General features: G+C 43.3%; 1 protein-coding gene across 1 annotated transcript in view; it reads left to right on the top strand.

Moving 5' to 3' along the window:
- The first annotated feature begins 1,926 nt into the window (after positions 1 to 1,926).
- LOC142760277 (calpain-8-like) overlaps positions 1,927 to 24,326 on the top strand; it is a 56,385-nt gene continuing 33,985 nt past the window's right edge. Inside the window, exons 1-3 of the mRNA XM_075863378.1 lie at positions 1,927 to 2,163; positions 13,067 to 13,136; positions 22,789 to 22,907. Of these exons, the coding sequence (XP_075719493.1) occupies positions 1,927 to 2,163; positions 13,067 to 13,136; positions 22,789 to 22,907 (426 nt within the window). The remainder of the gene's footprint in view (positions 2,164 to 13,066; positions 13,137 to 22,788; positions 22,908 to 24,326) is intronic.

Genomic DNA, 24,326 nt, shown 5'->3' on the forward strand with positions numbered 1-24,326 from the left:
ATGTGTGCTGCGGATGCGTCTTGCTTTTTTTACTTGACATTTCTTCATTCTGGCTGGACCTATGTATTTCTAGGTCTACAGCCAGACTGAGGAAGTCAATGGGGCTCCCGTAATGACGGGAGCGTTGCTAGGAGACGTCAGTAAATAGTCACTGTCCAGGGTGCTGAAAGAGTTAAGCGATCGGCAGTAACTGTTTCTGCACCCGGGACAGTGACTACCGATCCCAATATACATGTATCTGTAAAAAAAAATGAAGTTCGTACTTACCGAGAACTCCCTGTTTCTGTCTCCAGTCCGGCCTCCCAGGATGACGTTTCAGTGTAAGTGACGGCTGCAGCCAATCACAGGCCAAGCACAGGCTGCAGCGGTCACATGGACTGGCGCGTCATCCAGGGAGGTCGGGCTGGATGCCGAAGGAGGGACGCGTCATAAAGACAACGGGCGGTAAGTATGAATTTCTTTTACTTTCACTAGGGAAAGTGCTGTCCCTTCTCTCTATCCTGCACTGATAGGGAGAAGGGAAGCACTTTTCCCGCAGTCCGCAGCAGCTAGTCCGCATCAATTTTCTGCACATTTTGTGCAGATCCGCAGCCGTAATCCGCAACCCGGATTAGGTGCGGCATTGATGCGGACAGTTGCGGAGGAATTCCGCCATGTGTGGTCATGCCCTAACTACTGTAGGTGATTAGACTTCTTTGGTCATCACTTGAGCACATTAAGGAAAACAGATTCTAATAGGGTGATACAGATAATATTCAGGGTGATACATATAATATTTAGAGTGATACAGATAATATTCAGGGTGATACAGATAATATTCAGATGGCAATATTTGTGATTAATATGAAACATGAACTTCCAGTTACCATTACACCCTACAAGTATACAGAGAAAGTTTATAGAAAGCAATGGAATAACTAAAAGAGGTGCAGAGGGTGCCCAACAGATTCTCTGCTACGTAGGAGGACATCAGCAATATAAATGCTATTGGTCTTTTGGGGGACACATTTTTCGTTGGGGCCCAAGAGTTTCCCTTTACACCTCTCAGTGTATAGAAAGCTTCTTAAAGGAAATGTACAGGTTAAAAAACCCATTTCCACATACCCTATTAGGGAATTCTGAGTTAATAGAGGGGGGTCCTCTTTTTGGGATCCTCATTTTTGAGAGCAGTTAGCTAGAGCATCCCTCTCTCTGGAGGACCTGTCCTGTATTACACAGACAACACATTGATATGAATGGGCATAGTGTAATGCTTAATATCACCTGTGGTGGCACTGCAGGGAAACTGAACACATACTCTCAGGATTCCCCACAGAATACAGCTGATCGCTAGGGGTCCTAACAGGAGGACACATTGTGATTAACTTATTGTCAGGGGACTCTTCTAACAAGTAAAGATTGTTTGAAGCGCATAACCCCTTTAAAGTGAACAATCACTTTTTGTGGGTCTTCACAGGATTATACTGTACATGTCTCCGACAACCAATTTACTGTACAGGGGGAGCACCGTCGTGTAGAATATAACAGATTCAAACTGCCCTCCATCCATTAAATATGCTGAAAAGTGTTCACTATTGGACTGAATTCTTATTGTGGGGTCATAGTGGTCTGCCAGGACTATATGGCAAAGACTCCGGACAGTTCAGGGGTCCTGGTCCGGACAGATTTACGGTCTCCTTTTTGTGTATATTTTTATTGCGTTTTCTAGAAGCGTCTGTCTCCGTACCTGCAGTGATGGTGATTTTCTTTCCACCCCGTTGTCTTGTGCACATATTTACTCTCTTGTGATAAGCTCTGAGATTTTCTGTCTCCTCCCTGCACTACAGAAGCTTTGCTGACCGGCACCTGGCCCCTTATTTATACCTCTGTCTGCCTGCTAACCAGCAAGTCATATTCTATAGACTGACACTCCAGAGTCCAGGCATTATGTCAGGGGCTGCAGCCAAAGTTGCCAAAGACAGGGCTGTAGCTGAGGGTCTTGGTACAAACAAGGACCCGGTGAAGTATTTAAATCAGGACTTTGAAGAACTGCGGGCACAGTGCCTGGCATCCAAGACTCTCTTCAAAGACGACCAGTTTCCTGCATGTGCATCTGCCCTGGGCTACAAAGACTTAGGACCAAACTCCGCAAAAACTCAAGGAATTGTGTGGAAGAGACCCTCGGTAAGAAAGCCAGCACTGGTATTATTTATACACCGTCTATCGGCACCAGTGGCCATATATGTCTGTGGTGGGAAAACCATTGGGATCGACCATTAACACGTGTATTTTGGGTTGGTTTTTTTTAACACCTTTTTTCTGCGCATTTTTTTATGTTTATTTTTTGAATGCTGTGCCTAAATACCTGCACCATTTTCAGGTGTGTTTAAAAATGTACTGGCCTAAAAAAAAGTGTTACATATTTCGCACGCATTTACGCATGTAAAAAGGATCAAAATTGTAAGCAAGGCTTTTTTTTTGGCAGCAAGTCAAAGCCTCCCATTTATATAAATAGAAAAATTTGGTGCGTTTTATGCGCACGCCGAGAATTTTACATGGTGATTTTTTTTACGCAGCGTGTAATTTAATGACTCCCGTGTAACAAAAACATCACTTATGGACTAACCCTGCATATTCCCATTGAAGTCAATTGTAAGCTTTAGGGTATGCTCACACTGCTTATTTTCTGCCGTTTTTCAAGCCGTAAACGGTCGAAAAATCGGAAGCAGAACGCCTGCAAACATCTGCCCATTGATTTCAATGGGAAAAACAGTGTTCTGTTCCGACGAGACGTTTTTTTACGCGGCCGTTTTGAAAAACAGCCGCGTAAAAAAACGCCCGCGAAAAAGTGCATGTCACTTCTTGAGAGGTTTTTTGGAGACGTTTTTCATTGACTCTATAGAAAAACAGCTCCAAAAACGGCCGTAAAAACGCAAGTTTGCTTAAAAAACTTCTGAAAATCAGAAGCTGTTTTCCCTTGAAAACAGCTCCGTATTTTCAGATGTTTTTTATTAAGCGTGTGAACATAGCCTTAAACATGGAAATGCCAAAATGCATGTCAGAAAACATGTGTTATGTCTATGGCAGGGACAGATATAAACAGCAGAGGGTCCATCGTGCAATAACAGTTTATGGGACCATTGTTTTAGCACATCATAAAATAATTCTCCCTATATCCAGGAGCAGATTTGGCATTTCTGGGACCCGTTATCTGGGGGCCGTAACCAGAAAAATTAGTTTTTTTTTAATAGCAAAATACAATATATACCTGCCTTGTACAATCTTTACCTCTCTTCTTACTGAGGTCAGTAATAATGCACAGTTATAATGCCCCTCAGCGCCCCCTCACAGTAATAATGTCCCCTGAGTGCCCCCTTCACAGTAAGGGTATGTGCACACACACTAATTACGTCCGTAATTGACGGACGTATTTCGGCCGCAAGTCCCGGACCGAACACAGTGCAGGGAGCCGGGCTCCTAGCATCATACTTATGTACGATGCTAGGAGTCCCTGCCTCGCTGCAGGACAACTGTCCCATACTGTAATCATGTTTTCAGTACGGGACAGTTGTCCTGCAGCGAGGCAGGGACTCCTAGCATCGTACATAAGTATGATGCTAGGAGCCCGGCTCCCTGCACTGTGTTCGGTCCGGGACTTGCGGCCGAAATACGTCCGTCAATTACGGACGTAATTAGTGTGTGTGCACATACCCTAAGGGTATGTGCACACGTAGTGACCAAAAACGTCTGAAAATACGGAGCTGTTTTCAAGGGAAAACAGCTCCTGATTTTAAGAAGTTTTTTGAGCAACTTGCGTTTTTCGCTGCGTTTTCGCAGCGTTTTTTACGGCCGTTTTTGGAGCTGTTTTCATTGGAGTCTATGAGAAAACGGTTCAAAAAACGTCCAAAGAAGTGTCCTGCACTTCTTTGACGAGGCAGTCATTTTACGCGTCGTCGTTTGACAGCTGTCAAACAACGACGCATAAATTACAGGTCGTCGGCACAGTACGTCGGCAAACCCATTCAAATGAATGGGCAGATGTTTGCCGACGTATTGGAGCTGTATTTTCAGGAGTAAATCGAGGCATAATACGCCTCGTTTATGCCTGAAAATAGGTTGTGTGAACCCAGCCTAATGAATCCCCATAGCTGACGGATAACTGCTCCACCATTGTATTCAATTGTATCCATGTCCTGCTTATGCAGATACAGTTCAAAGTGGTGTCGGCGTTCCAGGCTGCTACGGCGGTAGTTACGCCACTGTCCACAACTGTGTCTGCGTCCTGAGGATGCAGATAAAGATAACAGTTGTGGAGCTGTCAGGGCATTTAAGGTGATTGCGTGGTGGTGGTGGTAAAGACCGCCACTGCCTATATCCACCAATAATTGTGACCTAAGAAATTAGGTGAGATAATGTAAATTTATGAGACTGCAAAAATAGTGAAAATTGTGCAAAATTTTACAAAATGGTGCACACAGAGTGATAACTTCTTTTCTTCCTCATGGTTAATGTTCATACACACCAATATTTTACCCAAAAAATTTCACATTTCTGATATACTTGGTGTATTTTACGACTGTTTTCTAGACACTTATTTGTGGAGGTACTGTAGATACAAAGAGTTGTTCTTATAGAAAATGGTTCCTGTCATTGGCAGTATTATGGCCCGTGGACCCATTCCAATAAGAAAAAAAGGGAAGTAAAAAAATTCTAAAAAAAAAAAAGTGCATCACAAACTGCATCAAACGTCCCTGTGCAAACATGGCCCTTCAGTAGAATTATAGGCAAAAATGAAAACTTCTCTTGTGTTCCCACAACCAGAGATGTAAGGGTATGTTCACACGCACTATTTTCAGACGTTTGTAATTCGTGCGTTTTACACCTCGAATTACGCCTGAAAAGACGGCTCCATTACGCCTACAAACATCTGCCCATTGCTTTCAATGGGTTTTACGATGTTCTGCTCACACGAAGTGTAATTTTACCCGTTTTTGTCAAAAGACGGCGCGTAAAAAGAAGCCCGCGTCAAAGAAGTGCATGTCACTTCTTGGGAAGTTTTTGGAGCCGTTTTTTATTGACTCCATTGAAAAACAGCTCCAATTACGGCCGTAATGGACGCAGCGAAAAACGCGAGTGGCTACAAAAACGTCTGAAATTCAGGAGCTGTTTTCGCCTGAAAACAGCTCCATAATTTCAGACGTATTTTGTTAAGACGTGTGAACATACCCTAACTTAAAGATCCTGGGCCCCAACGCAAAACCTGTAACAGGACCCCCCCCCCCAAACCACTTTGCCTCATGGTTTCTGGTGCCTGACGGACCCCACCTGGCAGTAAGTGGTAAATTCCCCTACAGCACCACCACAGGGAAAAATGTAGCATTACACAGTGCCCATTCAAATCAATGGACGGTCCATATAGTGCATGAACGTGCCCGGTCCTCCAAAGACACAGAGAGATGCTCTATTCTTTTCGTTCTGGACTCTGACTAATAGGTGAGGGTGAATGACTGATCCACCTCTATTAACTCTGCATTCCCTAATAGGGTGTTTAAAAAATAGGTTTCTAAACCAGACAATCCCTTTAAGCTGTGTAAACCATGCTTCTAATCCTGTTGTCCTAATCATTGTCCTCCATACATATTCATACCTCTAATATGCTGTTATTTTAGAGGGCCGATACTGGGATCACCAGCGATCAGATGTAATCTGTGGGGAAAACATGCAGCAAGTGTTCAGTTTTTTTGCAGCGCCACCACAGGGGAAATAAAGTATTACATTGTGTTTATTGAAATCTGTTTGTCAGAGAGAGACTCTCTTTGTAGCCGGTCTCCACCCTGGCTAATTGATGAAGGTCACAGAGCCCCCCTCTATTAAATCGGACTGCCCTAATAGGGTATTTAACAATGAGTTTTGTAAGGCCTTGTTCACACAGTGCAGATTTTGCATGTATTGTTTAAGCCAAAACCTGGAACTGGACCTAAACAAAAGAAATATATTAAGAATGGCTCTAAAGTGTCTCCTCTTTTGGATCCAATTCTGGTTTTGGCTTAAAAAATGCATGCAAACTCTGCATCAAATCTGCACTGTGTGAAAAAGGCCTAAGCCAAACAACCCCTATAGAGGTGTTTTCCCATCTTTATGACATATTCACAAGATATATGCATTATAGGTGTGGCTCTTGCCTCTAGGACCCTCACCTTTCAGGAGAATAGGCGTCTGAGAACCCATGAAGAGAATTATGTTGGGGGGGCTAATGGAAGATGACAGTGTTTGTTTACACATTCTCAACCATAGACATGTAATACATACAGAAGGTCCTATGTACACATCCATCCCATACAGAAAAGCAGATATAAATACACATCAGCCAATCTGAACAAGCAGAGCTGAAGTGTAAAGCATGGAACAGGGACACAGCAGTAGTTTAAGTTTATGACAAGACATGAGGTGGATTTCAGACTACCTCAGACCCTCAATAGACAATATAGCTAAATTGTAGTCACTGATCATACTTTTGCCTTAAAATATTAGTACTAAAAAGCTGGTAAGTATTTTAAACTGGCAACTGGACGTAGTGAGACAACATTGTATTCCATTATTGGGGTTTCGGGCTCTGTCTGCCGTAATAATGCGCTAGGTAACGTATGCAGATAATCGTGCTCTCATTGTGAGGGTGAACTATTGGCCAATTTAGGAGTGTGGTTGGTAGAGCAAGACTTCTGCACCCAGTGGCTTGATAAGCAATGCCTGCTTGGCGGGAGCAATGGAAAAATTCTGTAAACTTCTTTAGTTGGCATGTCACAAGTTTGGTAAAGGACAGAGCTGGATCCAGATTCTTAAAATGACAGGACAGAGGTGCTCAACAATGGGGCTCAACCCTTAGGCCGGGTTCCCACTTAGCGTAAACGCTGCAGAATTTCCGCAACGGAATTCTGAGCGGAAATTCCGTAGCATTTATGGTAGCAGCAAAGTGGATGAGATTTAGTAAATCTCATGCCCACGCTGCGGAAAAAAAAAGTTTTAGTTGATTTTCCATAGTCGGTATTCTCCATTAAATTCAATGGGGATGCAAATCCCGCAACAAAAAGCCAAGTTGCGAGTTTTGCGGTGTATTCGCAGCGATTATGCCGCAAAAATTGCAACTACGGAAAAAGAAAAAAATTAATCATCCAGTCCCGCCTCCTGGGATGACGTTGCATCCCAATGGAATGCTGCAGCCAATCACAGGCTGTAGCGGCGGTCACATGGGATGAAAAGTCATCCCAGGAAGCCGACCTGGATGACGTAATAGGGCCGGCCCCCTAGGAGGACGTTACATCCCATGTGACTGCCGCTGCAGCCAATCAATCACAGGCTGCAGCGGTCACATGGGCTGCAGAGTCATCCAGGGAGGCCGAACCAGACTGCACAGGGAGGAGTCGCAATAACAACGTCCTAGGTTTTTTACCGCTGCTTTCCGCAGCGGAAAATCCGTCCAACAAAATGCACCACAATGTGGTGTGGTTTTTCAGGCGGAATGTATGGTACCATGTCGAGTACACTGCACAGTTTTTATGCAGCCTATCCATCCCATGAGAACCCAGTCTTAGGGACTAGTTAGAGACTATTATAAATTATTTGCTTTGCAAGGGCCACCGATTTATTCGGGTCCTCTTCAGCCCTACTGAAATCAATGATGCTTCCAAAGAAGATGGATGATGGAGTGTCCATGACATTAGAATCTCTTATCACCTCTTAAGGTGTTTGGATATATTCCCAAGTGCCGCAGCCTGGGCATCGGTGGGGATCCAAGTTCATAGACCCCCTCCAATCTTATTAGGAATATGACTACAAGTGGAAAAACCCTCTAAATAGAAAGACATGTTCCTGAATCTTAGGCCAGTACCATAATTACTGTTGTCTGATTGTCTGGGTCAGTCCTGGGTTTTAAGGAATTGTCTATTTTGGCCAACTCCTTTTTGTTAGAACGATCCCCCCGACGATAATCTGTTTAAAGATTGTGCCGATACTGCAAGTGTTCAAATCTTCTGCAGCGCCACCACAGGACGAATTAAGCATTACATAGTTGTCATAGATGTCAGGGCCCACTTTGGGGGCCTATAGTGATCTGGGTAAACATGTTCTAGCTTGTCAAGCCTATGTGAGGGGTAGACAAAGGGCTCGTTGTGACTCTAGGGGTAGGGAGGGCATTGCCTTCCCATCCCCTACAGCTGTGGCCCTGGTCTGGGTTCAGGGACGCTACAACAACATGCTTTATAATTCCAGAGATCCCCTTTAAGTGTCTGTATGCTATATACTATTGAAAACATACATGTCAGGGGATACAAGAGTTCTAGTCATAAAAAAATGACCGTTCATGTCCCTTTAAATTGGGAAATGTTCTCATTCATCCAATATCTATATATACCAAGCATAACATTCTCAAAATGGACATGGGATATATGGCTGCTCTATGTATAGTCGTTTTACGGCCAGTTATTTCAAGCATGGTACATGGGACATTTTTATTGGTATGGTATAGCCCTGTAATAGCCTCCTGTGCCCCCTCCCCCAGTCAGTGCCCAGTATATTACAGGATACAGTGAAAGTATGCTCGAATGAGCGATCAAAGACAGTCTATATATAAACCAAGGGGAAATTTGCAGTAAAGGTAACAATTACTGGTGGTATCACTATCAAAGGGGAAATGCCTGGGGACAAATGGTGGGACGACTATTGTCTGCACATAGAAATGTACCTAATGTCATGGTTTTCCAATGTAATCTGGCAATCATAGAGTTAACTACACTAAATCTTGCTGTTATTCAATGCAGCCCTTTAAGATGATGTTTTCATTTGATTTCCAGATTGCGAGAACGTTGCGTCAAACCAAATCCATGATCAATTCTTATCTGATATTGACTTTCTTCATTGTCGGCTGATTTTTAGCTCCTGACACAGATATGATCAGTGACTGACGAGTAGTTACAGGGTAGTCTTAGCTAGAGAAAGTCTGAAGTAGTCCGAAACACACAAGCCTATCTGATCAGTGGCTCAGGCTGAAGTTCTCTCCCTCCACCATGCTTTATACTGCAGCTCTGTGTGCTTAGGCTAACTTCTTTATATAAGCACCAGCCCAGCGATAGTCTACCAGGGCAATGTTGTGAGATTATTTCCCTTATAATGAAGGCGGTATGGCATGACCGCAATATAGATGCATTTTAGTGTTCTGAGTGGCGTAGCTATAGGTGTTGCAGCAGATTCAGTTGCGACTGCAAGCAAAAGCCTAGGGGGTCCCTTCAGTCATCGGGGGGGCTGGGTCAAGAGCTTGTGCATGGCTGTGCCTGGAGGTAAAGAGATGCAGGGAGTGAGGGGTCTTGTCTGGGGTCTATTCTGGGGTTTGATGCCTCCTACCTGCATTATCTACTTATGTGGCTGGTAGTGTGTGTGGTACCATTGCCCCACCTCTGATCATTTATCAGGTCATGTTGGGAGTTGTAGTTTCACAGAAGTTGTGTTTTGCCCTCACCTTTTCACATGGATCCCGCTTTATAGTGACGCCCCTGATTGTCTATATTATAGATGTAACACTTGAAACCCCACATTTCTACTGAACTAAACTTGTCCGGGTGTTAACCCTTTAATGTCACTGTGTTTTGACGAAGAGCGGTGCGGGTCCTCACTTTACAGCGACGTCTTTTGGTTTCTCTGTAGAAGAGGATAATGAGCGCTCTTTCTCTAAGGACGAGCTGTTACTAACAGCTCCTGTACTTAGAGCAGCCTCCTGAGTACGGCCGGGATCGGAGGATCCTCCGATCCAGCCATTTAATCCTTTGATCGGCAAGGTCCATGACCGCTTCATGGTCAAAGGGGACTCCCGCCTTTGTTATCCTCACAAGGTTCCCTGGTGACGTGATCGGAGACTGGGGAACCTCTCTGCAGTCAGACGTAGGCTGGACCCTAGGGCTGTCTGTTCAGTAAGCCTCTGTTGGGGTGCATTAAATGTTGCCCTAACAGCAGCCGGTGTCATAGTGACACAGAAGATAACGTATTAGCATACAGGAGAATGCTTCTACATTATAAGTATAAAAAAAGTTGAAAAATAGTAATCCCTTCATGGGATTAAAAAAATATATTACAAACTTAAAAAAAAAAAAAAAGTCTGCAAAAATAATAAATTAAAAAAGTCATTATTTTGTATAAAATACATTTCCTTGTAAATACCCTACATAAAAAAAAACTAAAGAAACCTACACATATTAGGTATCCACATGATCGAAATAACCCCAGGAATTCATTTACCTGTTTATTTAGTGTGAAAAATGAACAGAGTAAAAAATAAACAAAAAACAATTGCCGGATCTCTATTTTTTCTATGTTCACGCTGAAAAATTAATTATATTAATTACCCAGTAATTTATATGTACGCGTAAACTGTGCAGAATTTTTTTTAAATGACTCCTGCATAAAAAAAAAGCCTTATACAGCCACGTCAATGAGAAAATGTATGACTCCTGAAATGCAAAGAGGCAAAAATGAAAAAATATAGCTGGTCATTAAGAGGTTAAAATGCGGCTGTATTATGGGCATCTGAAGCCGCCCTCAGGATGGAATGGTTACACATTTTTATAGAAACTTTGACCCGGGCTTCTATTGTCAAAACCTCCACAGCCATAAACAGGCGCAGCTGAAGTGCTCTCCAATGTGACGTCATATCTAGTGGTCACATGACACAGTCTGTGTATGTGTACATTGTCCAGGTCATGTGACTGCAGGACGCGACGTCACACAGTAATGACACATCATCCGTGGCTGTATTGTTCCCTGTATAGTTATTAAAATAAAGGCAACTAATCCTGGAAAACCCCTTTAATCCATTGCCCTGCCTCCTCCAGCTCTGAAAATGTGGCAATTACCTGTTTACCTGACATCATCTCGTGTCTCGTCTTGAGTCTCCTCATTACCCCTAATTGTGTCTTAACCGTACTGTCTCTCTAAGGCAGGGGTCTCAAACTCGGCCGGGTAAGTGGGCCACATATAGAAAAAATGTGAAGTTGACGGGCCGCATTACTTTCAAATTTGATACAATACAAAATTATTGTTAATCAATTAGTTATTTGATCTACTATAACACTACATTACTATAACACTACATTACTATAATACTACATTACTATAACGTGCTTATTTCAACAATCCAGTTTAACTTCCAGTTTAAGTGTCGCTAAATGCAGTCCGGCGGCTCAGTTGGCAGTGTTTGGCAGACACACATGTCAAGATTGGGCAGCCCCTTTTTAGATAGTGCCACAGTGCCCTCTGTGGATGCTGCCATAGTGCCCTCTGTAGATGCTGCCACAGTGCCCTCTGTAGATGCTGCCACAGTGCCCTCTGTAGATGCTGCCACAGTGCCCTCTGTAGATGCTGCCACAGTGCCCTCCGTAGATGCTGCCACAGTGCCCTCTGTAGATAATGCCACAGTGCCCTCTGTAGATAATGCCACAGTGCCCTGTGTAGATAATGCCACAGTGCCCTCCGTAGATGCTGCCACAGTGCCCTCCGCAGATGCTGTCACAGTGCCCTCCGTAGATGCTGCCACAGTGCCCTCTGCAGATAGTGCCACACACACACACCAAGTTGATAGCTCCATTGGGGCTCCCTCTAGGAGTGGAATCCCCAGCCAGAGCGTTGCCGACGCTTTGGCTGGGGATTTCTCTACTGTTGGAGCCCCTGACGTCACTGTCCATACACAGTGACATCAAGGGATCCTCCTGGACTGGAATATGATATCAAGGGCAACCCGAGAGCCGGAGCAGATCACTAGTATAGACTCTGCGCCGGAACTCTGGGGAAGCCATTAACATCAGTGTCCATATATGGACAGTGATGTCAGGGGCTTGCCCAGAGCTGGAGTCCCAGAGCAGAGCCGCTTCTAGCACTCTGACTGGGATTCCAGCTCTGCTCCTGACATCACTGTCCATATATGGACATGGATGTCAGGGGCAACCCCAGAGCTGGAGTCCCGGGCAGAGCACTAGAAGGCTCTTCCTGGGACTCCAGCTGTGCTCCTGACATCACTGGGACTCGATGCATGGACAGCGATGTCAGAGGTTTCCCCAGAGTCCCAGAGCAGAGCCTATAATAGCGCTCTGCCTGGGACTCCGCTCTGGGGAAGACCCGGACACACAGTCCATATATGGACAGCGATGTCAGGGAATTCCACAGAGTCCTGGAGCAGAGCCTATACTAGAGCTCTGCCTGGGACTCCGCTCTGGGGAAGACCCTGACACACTGTCCGTATATGGACAGCGATGTCAGGGAATTCCACAGAGTCCCGGAGCAGAGCCTATACTAGCGCTCTGCCCGGGACTCTGCTCTGGGGAAGACTCTGACACACTGTCCATATATGGACAGCGATGTCAGGGAATTCCACAGAGACCCGGAGCAGAGCGGATACTAGCACTCTGGTCTCCTGCTCTGGGGAAGCCCGTAGCTATTGATTCCATTAAAACGACGGAACCCTTACAACGGAGGCAAACGGAAATCCATTGGCACCGGGTCCATCACCATTGAAATAGTAATGCAAACGGAAGCTATGGTTTCCGTTTGGCTTTCCGTTCAGCGCTTCCTCATAGGAAAGGAGTCAAGGGACAGAGTAAAGACCATAAAAACCACAAACTGTTAATTTCATAAATTCACTTACTGCTAAGATGGTCATGGAATGGGGCCCCATTATAAACTTTGCTATGGGGCCCATGGATACTGGTTAAGCATCTAAGGGGCAGATTTATTATAAACTACAAGCAACTAAACCTCAATGCCCAGCATGCAAATGCCATCCGATGACAGGCCAATAGTGGAAAATGACATTACGCAGATGTTACATGGCTAGACTATATACATCCCAGTATAGTAGAGGAGATATATGTCCACATTGCTATGTATGGTGTTTTGCAGCTACTCCCATCCACCATAGATATTAGATATGTGCGGACAGATCCTGCAGGTTTCAGTGTGAGGGGTTTCCCCTTAAAATATTTCTGTTCAGCTTTATAATGTACAGCGGTTATTACGTCCTTACTAACAGACCATTTACTTCATCATTTTATAGGACATTTGTGCAAACCCCCAGTTTATTGTAGATGGAGCAACACGTGGAGATATCCGTCAGGGGGCTCTCGGTAAGTAAGCAGTTCATGTGTTTGATATAATTGATATATTTTGCTTATTATTATCTCTACATTATTTACCCCCTGATCCTACTTAAAGAGGACTTGCCACCTCTCCTGACACGTCTGTTTTAGTAAATACTTGTATTCCCTATGAAATAACAATTCTGGAACAGCTTTCCTTAGATCTCTGTGTTGTGCCATTCCTCTGTTATTCCTCTTAGAAATGTATTAATAAATTGACAGCTGGGTGTTACCATTCCCCTTGTCAAAGAGGCGTGTCTCTCAATCTGTCAGCTTTGATTGGACATTAGCAGTCTGTGTAGGGACACACTTTCAACTGGTAACACCCAATTGTCAGTTTATCCATACATTTCTAGGAGGAACAACAGTGGAACAGCAAAACGCAGAGTGCTAAGAAAAGACGCTCCTTAATTGTTATTTCATGGGGAATGTGTTTTAGTAAATACTTGTATTCCCCATTAAATCAACGCTAAGACATATATTCTTAGAACTTTGCGTTGTGCCATTCCTCTGTTATTCCTCCTAGAAGTTTATGAATAAATTGACAATTGGGTGTTACCAGTTGGAGGTGTGTCCCTACACAGTCTGACAATGTCCAATCAGTGCTGACAGAGTGTGACTGTGTAGGGACACACCCCTTTTTCCAAGGTCAATGGTAACACCCAGGCGTCAATAATTTCTAGGAAGAAAAACAGAGGAATGGCACAACACAGAGTCCTAGGAAAAGATGCTCCAGAATTGTTATTTCATGTGGGAAAAAAAGTATTTACTAAATCAGACATGACAGGAGAGGCGACGGGTCCACTTTAATTTCATCTGCATTTTCTCCTTTAACCCCTTCCCGCCATTTCACGTACAGTTACGTGATGGGAGATGGCCTTTTCCCGCATCTCCACGTAACTGTACGTGATGGAGATGAAGCTGGCTCAGGAGCTGAGCCAGCGACATCACCGCCGGGTGACAGCTGTATGTTACAGCTGGCACCCTGAGGTATCGGCCAGGACCGGAGCTAGCGTCCGATCCGACCGATTAACCCCTCACATGCTGCGTTCAATAGAGATCGCAGCATGTGAGGAGTTTATAGCCACCGGCGCCCCAGCAACGTGATCGCTGGGTTGCCGGTGGCTGCAAATGCGATCGGAGGGCTAATACTTACCTCCCGGTCCACCAGTAACGGAATCCTCCTATGCCCCGTCGTCGGCGGGGCCCAGGAGGCTTCCGGTACCATCGGCAAGATGGCGCCGGCTCAGCTTCCGGCTCAGAAGCTGAGTCGGCGTCATCAGCAGTGGGTGTCCGCTGTATGTTACAGCGGACACCCCGATCTAACGCCAGGAACCGGAGCTAGCTCCGATTCCTGGCATTAACCCCTTAAATGCAGCGATTCAATGCAATCGCTGCATCAAAGTGGTTTGTATGCAATCGGCAGCCTTGCCATGCGATGGCAAGGCTGGCGACTGCTACTATGGCAACAGGATGCCTAACAATGGCTTCCTATCTGCCATTACGTTAGCCGATTAGGCCCCGCCCGGAGGCGGAGCCTGATCGGCTTGCTGTCAGTGAACAACTGACAGTTCTAATACATTGCACTACATAGGTAGTGCAATGTATTAGAACATCAAAAAAACAGTTGGACCTTCAAGTCCCCTAGTAGGACTAAAGAAAAGTGTAAAAAAAAGTGTAAAAAAAGTAAAAATAAAAGTTGTAAAAAATACAATAAAAGTTTCAAATAATAACACAAAACACAATCGCCCTTTTTCCCTTATCAAGTCATTTATTATTGAAAAAAATAATAAAGCCATACATATTTGGTATCGCTGCGACCGTAACGACCTGAACTATTAAAATATTATGTTATTTATTCCGCACAGTGAACGCCGTAAAAAAAATAACTAAAAAATACTGACTTAATTGCTATTTTTTGGTCACTTTGTCTTCCAAAAATTGAAATAAAAAGTGATCAAAAAGTCGCATGTACCCAAAAATGGTACCTATAAAAACTATAACTCGTCTCGCTAAAAACAAGCCCTCATACAGCTCCGTCGACGAAAAATTTAAAACCGTTATGGCTCTCACAACTTGGCGACAGAAAAAATCCATTCTCTTTACAAAAGTTATTTTATTGTGCAAAAAGTTGTAAAACATAAAAAGTGCTATAAATTAGGTATCACCGAATCATACTGACCCGCAGAATAAAGGTAACGTGTAATTTATAACGCGTACTGAACGCTGTATAAAAAGAACTAAAAAAATATGCCAGAATTGCTGTTTTTTGGTCACCTTGCCTCCCAAAAAAAAAAAGGATAACAAGTGATCAAAAAGTCGCATGTACCCCAAAATGGTACCAATAAAAGCTACAGCTCGTCACACAAAAAAAAAACAGCCCTCATACCACTACGTCTATGAAAAAATAAAATTAGTCAAGGCACCAATAAGCCAGGAAATAAAAATATGCAGTTGTGCCCGAGGGGAACATTTCTTCTGTTTCAAGTGGCGAATTATCAAGGCCCCTAAAATTAGGGAACCAGGAAGGGGAGGGTCCAAACATATCCGCTGGAAGTGAGGGCGCCCGTATTATACCAGGACAACACTTTCCTGCAAAATTCCCCAAACTGCAAAGGCGCGGAGTGTGGACCAAAAGGGGGATAAGTAAAGACCATTTATTAGTGCGACACCGGCCTGTGCAGAAAGGATTGTGTCACAGCATAACACACATCTATGGATTATTTTATTGTTTTTTTTTTACCCCACTATACCACCTGACTATGCCCCTTATATACTCCGCCCGCCTTACATGTACCCCCACATTATAAACGGAAACACCAGTAAGACTCCAAACAAAACTACTACAAGCAAAATCCACGCTCCAAAAGCCAAATGGCGCTACCTCCCTTCTGAACCCTACAGTTTGCCCAAACAGCAGTTTACTTCCACATATATGGCATCGCCATACCCGGGAGAACCCTTTTAACAATTTTTGGGGTGTGTCTCTCCAGTGGCACAAGCTGGGCGCCACATATTGGCATATCTATTGAAAAACCATTTTCACTCTGCAACATCGCGTGCACACCAATTTCTGCCAATCACCTGTGGGGTTAATATGCTCACTACACCCCTAGGTGAATACCTTGAGGGGTGTAGTTTCCAAAATGGGGTCACTTCTGGGGGGGATCCACTGTTTTGGTCCCACAGGGACTTTGCAAATGCGAAATAGCGACCAGAAACCAATCCAGAAAAATCTGTACTCCAAAAGCCAAATGGCGCTCCTTCCCTTCTGAGCCCTACTCTGTGCCTAATCAGCAGTTTATTACCACATATGTGGTATTGCCGTACACAGGAGAAGTTGCTTTACAAGTGTTGGGGTGCTTTTTTTCATTTATTTGTTGAGAATATGAAACATTTTCAGCTAAAACTACGTCTTATTGAAGAAAAAGGATTTTTTTTATTTTCACTGCCCAATTCTAATAAAATCTATGAAACACCTGTGGGGTCAAAATGCTCACTACACCCCTAGATGAATTCCTCAAGGGGTGTAGTTTCGTGAATCGAGTCATTTTTGGGGAGTTTCCACTGTACTGGTACCTTAGGAGCTTTGCAAATGTGACATGGTGTCAAGAAACCAATCCAGCAAAATCTGTGCTCCAAAAGCCAAACGGCACTCCTTCTCTTCTGATCCTTGCCGTATGCCCAAACAGCAGTTTATGACCACAAATGGGGTATTGCCGTACTCCAGAGAAGTTGCTTTACAAATGTTGGGGTTCTTTTATTCCTTTATTTGTTGAGAAAATAAAAAATGTTGAGCTAAAGCTACGTCTTATTGGAAAAAAAGGATTTTTTTTATCTTCACTGCCCAATTCTAATAAAATCTATGAAACCCCTGTGGGTTCAAAATGCTCACTACACCCCTAGATGGATTCTTCAAGGGGTGTAGTTTCCTAAATGGAGTAACTTTTTTGGTGTGTTCACTGTTTTGGTCCCTCAGGGGCTTTGCAAATGCGACGGGGTCTCCGCAAACCATTCCTGCTAAATTTGAGCTCCAAAAGCCAAATGGCGCTCTTTCCCTTCTAAGCTCCGCCGTGTGTCCAAACAGCCGTTTATGACCACATGCAGGGTATTTTTTTACTCGGGAGAAATTGCTTTACAAAAGTAGTGGTGCATTTTCTCTTTTTAGTCCTTGTGGAAATTAGAAAAAATAAGCTAAACCTACATTTTCTTTGAAAGAATGTAGATTTTCATTTTCACGGCCTACTTCCAATAATTTCTGCAAAAAACCTGCGGGGTCAAAATGCTCACTATACCCCTAGATAATTTCCTCAAGGGGTATAGTTTCCAAAATGGGGTTACTTTTGGGGGATTTCCACTGTTTTGGTGCCGCAAGAGCCTTTCAAACCCGACATGGAGCCTAAAATATTTTCTAATAAAAAGGAGGCCCCAAAATCCTCTAGGTGCTCCTTTGTTTCTGAGGCCTGTGCTGCAGTCAATAAGTGCACTAGGGCCACATGTGGGGTATTTCTAAAAACTGCAGAATCTGGGCAATAGATATTGAGTTGCGTTTCTCTGGTAAAACTTTCTGTGTTACAAAAAAAATAGATGAAAAATGAATTTCTGCAAAAAAAAAAAAGAAATTTGAACATTTCACATCTACTTTGCCTTAATTCCTGTGAAACATCTAAAGGGTTAAGAAATTTCTAAATGCTGTTTTGAATACTTTGAGGGGTGAAGTTTTTAAAATGGGGTGAGTTATCGAGGGTTTCTAATATATAAGGCCCTAAAATCCACTTCACAACTGAACTGGTCCTTGTAAAAATAGCCTTTTGAAATCTTCTTGAAAATGTGAGAAATTGCTGCTAAAGTTCAAAGCCTTGTGATGTCATAGAAAAATAAAAGGATGTTCAAAAAACGATGCCAATCTAAAGTAGACATATGGGGGATGTTAATTAGCAACAATTTTGTGTGGTATTACTATCTGTCTTACAAGCAGATACATATAAATTTAGAAAAATGCTAATTTTTGCAATTTTTCGCTAAATTTTGGTGTTTTTCACAATTAAATACTTAATGTATCGAGCAAATTTTGCCAGTAACATAAAGTCCAATGTGTCACGAGAAAACAATCTCAGAATCGCTTGGATAGGTAAAAGCATTCCGGAGTTATTACCACATAAAGTGAAACATGTCAGATTTGAAAAAATTGGCTGTGTCCTGAAGGCCAAAACAGGCTGTGTCTTGAAGGGGTTAAAAAAAACGTCGCTCATGAATATTCATTTAACTCCTGTGGTTTATTAATTGCCAACATATTCTGCATTGCTGTACAGAGATAATCAACACAGCATTAAACTCCAAGCTTCAGTAGCATCCCTGACCTGTCCTCGCACATTACATAATTATGCAGCTTTCTCTGTATTCTGACAGCAGACTGACCTCACATCTACGTCTGAGCAGCTATTGGGTATGGACGGCGTAACTTGAGATATATAATGCTAATAACCTCTGTTTCCACTTTCCTGCCCGACATTGTAGGATCAGTGAAAAAGAACAAGGGCCGAGTTAGTCACAAATCAAACACGGGTAAAGTAAGGTGGAGAATCTCCTCTTGTTTATTAAAGGTGTATATCCAGAATATAGTTCAAGAGATTAGCTGCCGCGCAATTCTAACCTGATGATCAGTGACACAGAGAACATATATGTACAGTCGCTATGGCTAATAGATTATTCTAAGATTATTATGAGGCATTAGCCGCCATATTTTTATATAACAATGGACATCTGTTCCTATGGTGGAAGTCATTACACTGGGTTTATCCCAAAAATCTACTATTTCCCATAATCCTGTTTAAAACTGACCATAGATATTGTAAAGTGGCGCTATATAAATAAAGATTATTGTTATCGGTTTTTTAGGGTATCCGGTCATCTTAAAGGGGACAAAATTGGAAGGAAATTCAGATTATAAACCCCATAATGGACTGATGTGAATGATGTAAATTTTTGTACAACACCGCAGAATATGTTGGCACTATATAAGCAATGGGAAATAATCACATGGTCATGCCCTTACGTGACACCATTTAATACTAGATTTCCCCAATCTTGACAATTTTTCTGGTTCATACCAACATTCCCCACCATTTGGGAAAAGAAGGTCTCATGGTGCGCTTGTTCTTCTGCACCCCCCTTTGTATCTGATATAGTAAAGGGTGACCGTTGAGTGGGTAATGTTGTGGTCTTTTTCGAAAAGGGCCCTTTGCGGGCTAACACCACTCATGGTCGAGATGGGACCAACGTGAGATATGGCCCACTCTTCACGGACCCCATTCACTGACCCTGGTACAAAAGGGGTCCTTAAAGAGGCTCTGTCACCAGATTTTGCAACCCCTATCTGCTATTGCAGCAGATAGGCGCTGCAATGTAGATTACAGTAACGTTTTTATTTTTAAAAAACGAGCATTTTTGGCCAAGTTATGACCATTTTTGAAATTATGCAAATGAGGCTTGCAAAAGTCCAAGTGGGTGTGTTTAAAAGTAAAAGTCCAAGTGGGCGTGTATTCGGTGCGTACATCGGGGCGTTTTTAATACTTTCACTAGCTGGGCGCTCTGAAGAGAAGTATCATCCTCTTCTCTTCAGAACGCCCAGCTTCTGACAGTGCAGATCTGTGACGTCACTCACAGGTCCTGCATCGTGACGGCCACATCGGCACCAGAGGCTACAGTTGATTCTGCAGCAGCATCGGCATTTGCAGGTAAGTCGATCTTATAGTATAAAATCTTACCTGCAAACGCTGATGCTGCTGCAGAATCAACTGTAGCCTCTGGTGCCGATGTGGCCGTCACGATGCAGGACCTGTGAGTGACGTCACAGATCTGCACTGTCAGAAGCTGGGCGTTCTGAAGAGAAGAGGATGTTACTTCTCTTCAGAGCGCCCAGCTAGTGAAAGTATTAAAAACGCCCCGATGTACGCACATAATACACGCCCACTTGGACTTTTACTTTTAAACACACCCACTTGGATTTTTGCAAGCCTCATTTGCATAAATACAAAAACGGTCATAACTTGGCCAAAAATGCTCGTTTTTTAAAAATAAAAACGTTACTGTAATCTACATTGCAGCGCCTATCTGCTGCAATAGCAGATAGGGGTTGCAAAATCTGGTGACAGAGCCTCTTTAAGGCATGTCTTCCACATAAGAAAACACCAGTAGGTGGGGGCCCGTTACAGATTTTGAATTGGTGCCCAGGAGTTACCCTCTAGGTGCAGTCTCAATGTTACATAGGCTATTCTAGGCCACAGCTTCTATAAGGGTAAGTTCACACAAGGCAGATTCACTGCATAAAGGTACACAGCGTATCAGCCCTTTTGCCCACAGGGAATTCCAGCCGAAAAACTGCACCAAATTGTGCTGCCGTTTTTCACCCGCAATGTCCGCTGCGGAAATCCTGCAATGAAAAAAAAACGGCTATACTTTCCATAGCGACACGTTCCTCTGACGTCCTGTAGCCCTGGGATGGCGATTCATCTTATGTGACCCGTGGCAGCTAATCACAGGCTTCAGCGGTCACATGGGATGAAACGTCATGCCAGGAGGCCGGCCTGGACGAAGAAGCATAGAATTCTGGGTAAGTATAAGTTGTTGTTTTTTTCCTGAGTTGCGTTTTTTGCGGTTGAATCTCAGCTTTTCCGCCAAAAAAAATCGCAACATCTGCGATTTGTTGCGGATTTTACCTCCCCATTGAATTCAACAGGAAAATCCTGCAACACAAAAGCAGCGATTACGCAAATACAATTGACATACTGCGGACTAAAAAACCGCACCGCAGGTTAAGGCGACTTAAAAAGCAGAGTAACTTAATAAATTGTCGCTGTACTTATGTTGCTTTGCTTTTTAACGACATGGTGGCTGTTCACACAATGGTAAATCCCGAATGCTGCTGAATTTTTGCTACTGATGAGCAGTGCATTGTGGGAGTTCAGATGATACACTTACAAGTAAGCCTTTTACATGGGCCAGTGATCGGGCAGACTAGCCTTCATGTAAACGCTCGTTCACGATCATTGACCTGTGTAAACAGAGCAACGATTAGTCAAAGAACGAGCTCCAAATCCCCTACATAAATATAGAGTTAACCCATTGGCAACATGCCACGTACATGTACGTGGCAGTCGCCAAGGGGAAGTATGGAGCGGGCTCACGGACTGAGTGCGCTCCAAACTGAGCGGGTGTCGGCTGCATGTTACACTGCAAAGGGCAAAACCGAAGATATCTCATATCAGAATCACGATATACTGTCCCTAGGGGGATTGATAAAAAAAAAGTAAATCACAGTTAAATTGTTTTTAATGTACAAAAAAATATTAACCGTTTTTTTTAAAAAAAAAACTACACATTTTTCCCTAAAGTAATGTTAAAAAACAAAACCTAACTTGTATTGCCATGTCCGTAAAAGTCCAAATTATTACAAAATAACATGATTTAACCCACATTGGTGAACCGGTGAAAAATAAATAAATTGCCAGAATTGCTGTTTATTGGTCCACTTAGCGCTCCACAAAAATGAAATAAAAAGTGATCAAAAAGTCGCATGTATTCCAAAATTGTACCAATAAAAACTACAGCTCGTCTCGCAAAAAACAAGCCCTTACACCACTCAATCGCCGAAAATATAATAAAACATTATTAACACAAAACGTTTTTTCTTTGTAAAAGTGGTAAAACATAAAAAACGATAGAAATTTGGTATCGCCGTCAGCTTATCAACTCGTAGAATAAAGTTAACATGTTGATTTTACCGCATGGTGAATGCTGTAAATACGAAACCCAAAAAACAATGGCGTAACCGCGTTTTTTTCCCGTTTTTTTTTTGTTTCCCAGTACATTATATAGTACATTAAATGGTACCATTAAAAACTACAACTCATCCCGTAAAAAACAAGCCCTCCTACGGCTATGTCGACGGAAAAATAAAAAAGTTATGGTTACATCTCCAAAGGGTTAAATGTAAAAATTCGGGCTGCCTGTAGCCACCACTAGAGGGAGCTCACTGCATACTGTTTATACACCGAACTCAATAATAAAACCGTATACAGTACACTCCCCCTAGTGGTGGCTGCCAGCATATTCTGTCTATGCAAGGTATCTGGGTGTCAAAAAACAGAGCTCTGACAGCTATAAATTTATATTAGGACATTAATTAGCACAGAATGTTGGACCGAAAAACGACATGATGTGGATATTTAAAACGCCAAACCGAATTTAAAAAATAAGAAAATTGGAATTTCCAGACTGTTTACCTCTGTAAAAACTCTGGGCAATTAGAATACAAGTATAAATTCCAGAGATACCCCCATCCCCCAAATGCCTTCAGTCCCTGGGCTTTCTCCTGAGTATTTGGGCGGAGTACTCCTTAATGTTAATGAATGACTAAAGTAAAATCTATTACATTATCTTTCCATATAGTAATGTCACCCCCTTCTACTGCATTGCTGGGGTCATCTGATCACTGACTATAAAGTTTAAGCTTATGGAGGGTAATTGAAAAATATAAGATGTTTCCGTAATACATTTTTGTGGCTTTTTGCACCTGTCTGGCATTGGTAAATGTGTCTTCACGTTATAATACAGTAAATGCAATATCCACACTACACAGGGGACTGCTGGCTCCTCGCTGCCATTGCATCTCTCACATTGGACCCGAACATCTTGGCCCAAGTTGTTCCAGAGAACCAGAGTTTTCAAAAGGGCTATGCCGGAATCTTCCACTTCCAGGTAACAGGATCACGTTCAGTCCCTGTTAATATTACAGAACATACAGTCCTTTTCTAGCACTGATTTTGCTTTGCATCGTGTCTTGTTCTCCATGATGATGTTGATGATGATTTCAGGATTCTGCTGACTACTACTTGCAATGAGAAAACCCCAAATCTGCATAACCCTGTGTATTCTGCTGTTGTCACTAAATCTCTTTCAGGCGGCTTCTTGTTTTCTGTAGATGTGAAGCTATTGTCTACAATCATGTCTGCCCCTCCCTGCAGTGGGCTAGAGATTGCTCACTGCCTGTGACATGCATGCTGCTGCATAGGGCAAAGTCTGCTGCCTCTCCTGTGCCTTAAATCTGTGTCTTTCTGGCATCCTTCTCATAATTTGGAATGATCTATATAACTATAGCTACTGATAGATCTGGATACACCTCCTTAATTGATGCCTACGCAAGGCATTATGGGACATGCAGTTACCACAGCTAATGACTGCAGTGATTCTACAATCAAGTTGGCAGACAATGGCTGGACTATTCTATTTTAAAGAGAGGTTGCACAGAGGAAAGTAGAAGAACTCTGTAATAATGTGGGCAAGGTTAGGAGATTGTGGGTATGACTTCATGTTTCCAAGGCCTGGACAAGGTATTTTGGTGCCCCACGAAGATTTGGCAAATTGTACCCCATCACACACTATGCCCCCTGAATACAATCGTGTCACGCACAATGCCCCCTAAATACAATCGTGTCACACACAGTGCCCCCTGAAAATAATGCTGTAGGCTGTGCACCAGTTAAATAAAGCGCCCAACACACAGTGACGGCTTAAAAAGGGCTACATGCTATGTCCTCTGCGAATAGTGCCGCAAGCTGTGCCCCATACAAACAAATCACCCCATGCACAATCTGTGCCCCAAACAATAGAGCACCACATGCACACGCTGTTCCCCATACAAATTAAGCACAACACACACACACTGTGCCCCCTGTAGACAACGCCACACCCGATGCCCCTGTAGATAGTGCCACACAGTGTATCCTGTAGACTGTGATACATAGATAGTGGCTCCAGATTATTTTTGCTCCTCTTCTGCTCAGGTCGTTGATTCCAGTGTGCTTTGTGTTCCACTGCTCTTGGTCCTGATGCTATCCAGCGTAAGAACGTAGTGTGTGACGGTGTCAGGACATTGTGCGTGCTGCCTCACACTACATCCTGGCGCTGAATGGCGACAAGTCCCTGTGTGCAGTGCTGGTGCTCAGAGCAGAAGAAGACCAGGTAGCCGTGAGTTAACCGCCAACCACACTCATCTCTCCCTGACCTTCTGTACCAATGAGTGCCTCCATCACAGTGTGGCAAGGTGGCTCCCTAGGCGGGTACATGCGTCTTCCAGAGTTAATCATTAATAGCTTAGCTGAGCTCCTATCTGCACTG

The sequence above is a fragment of the Rhinoderma darwinii genome, chromosome 4 (assembly GCF_050947455.1).
Source record: "Rhinoderma darwinii isolate aRhiDar2 chromosome 4, aRhiDar2.hap1, whole genome shotgun sequence".
Classification (NCBI taxonomy): Eukaryota; Metazoa; Chordata; class Amphibia; order Anura; family Rhinodermatidae; genus Rhinoderma; species Rhinoderma darwinii.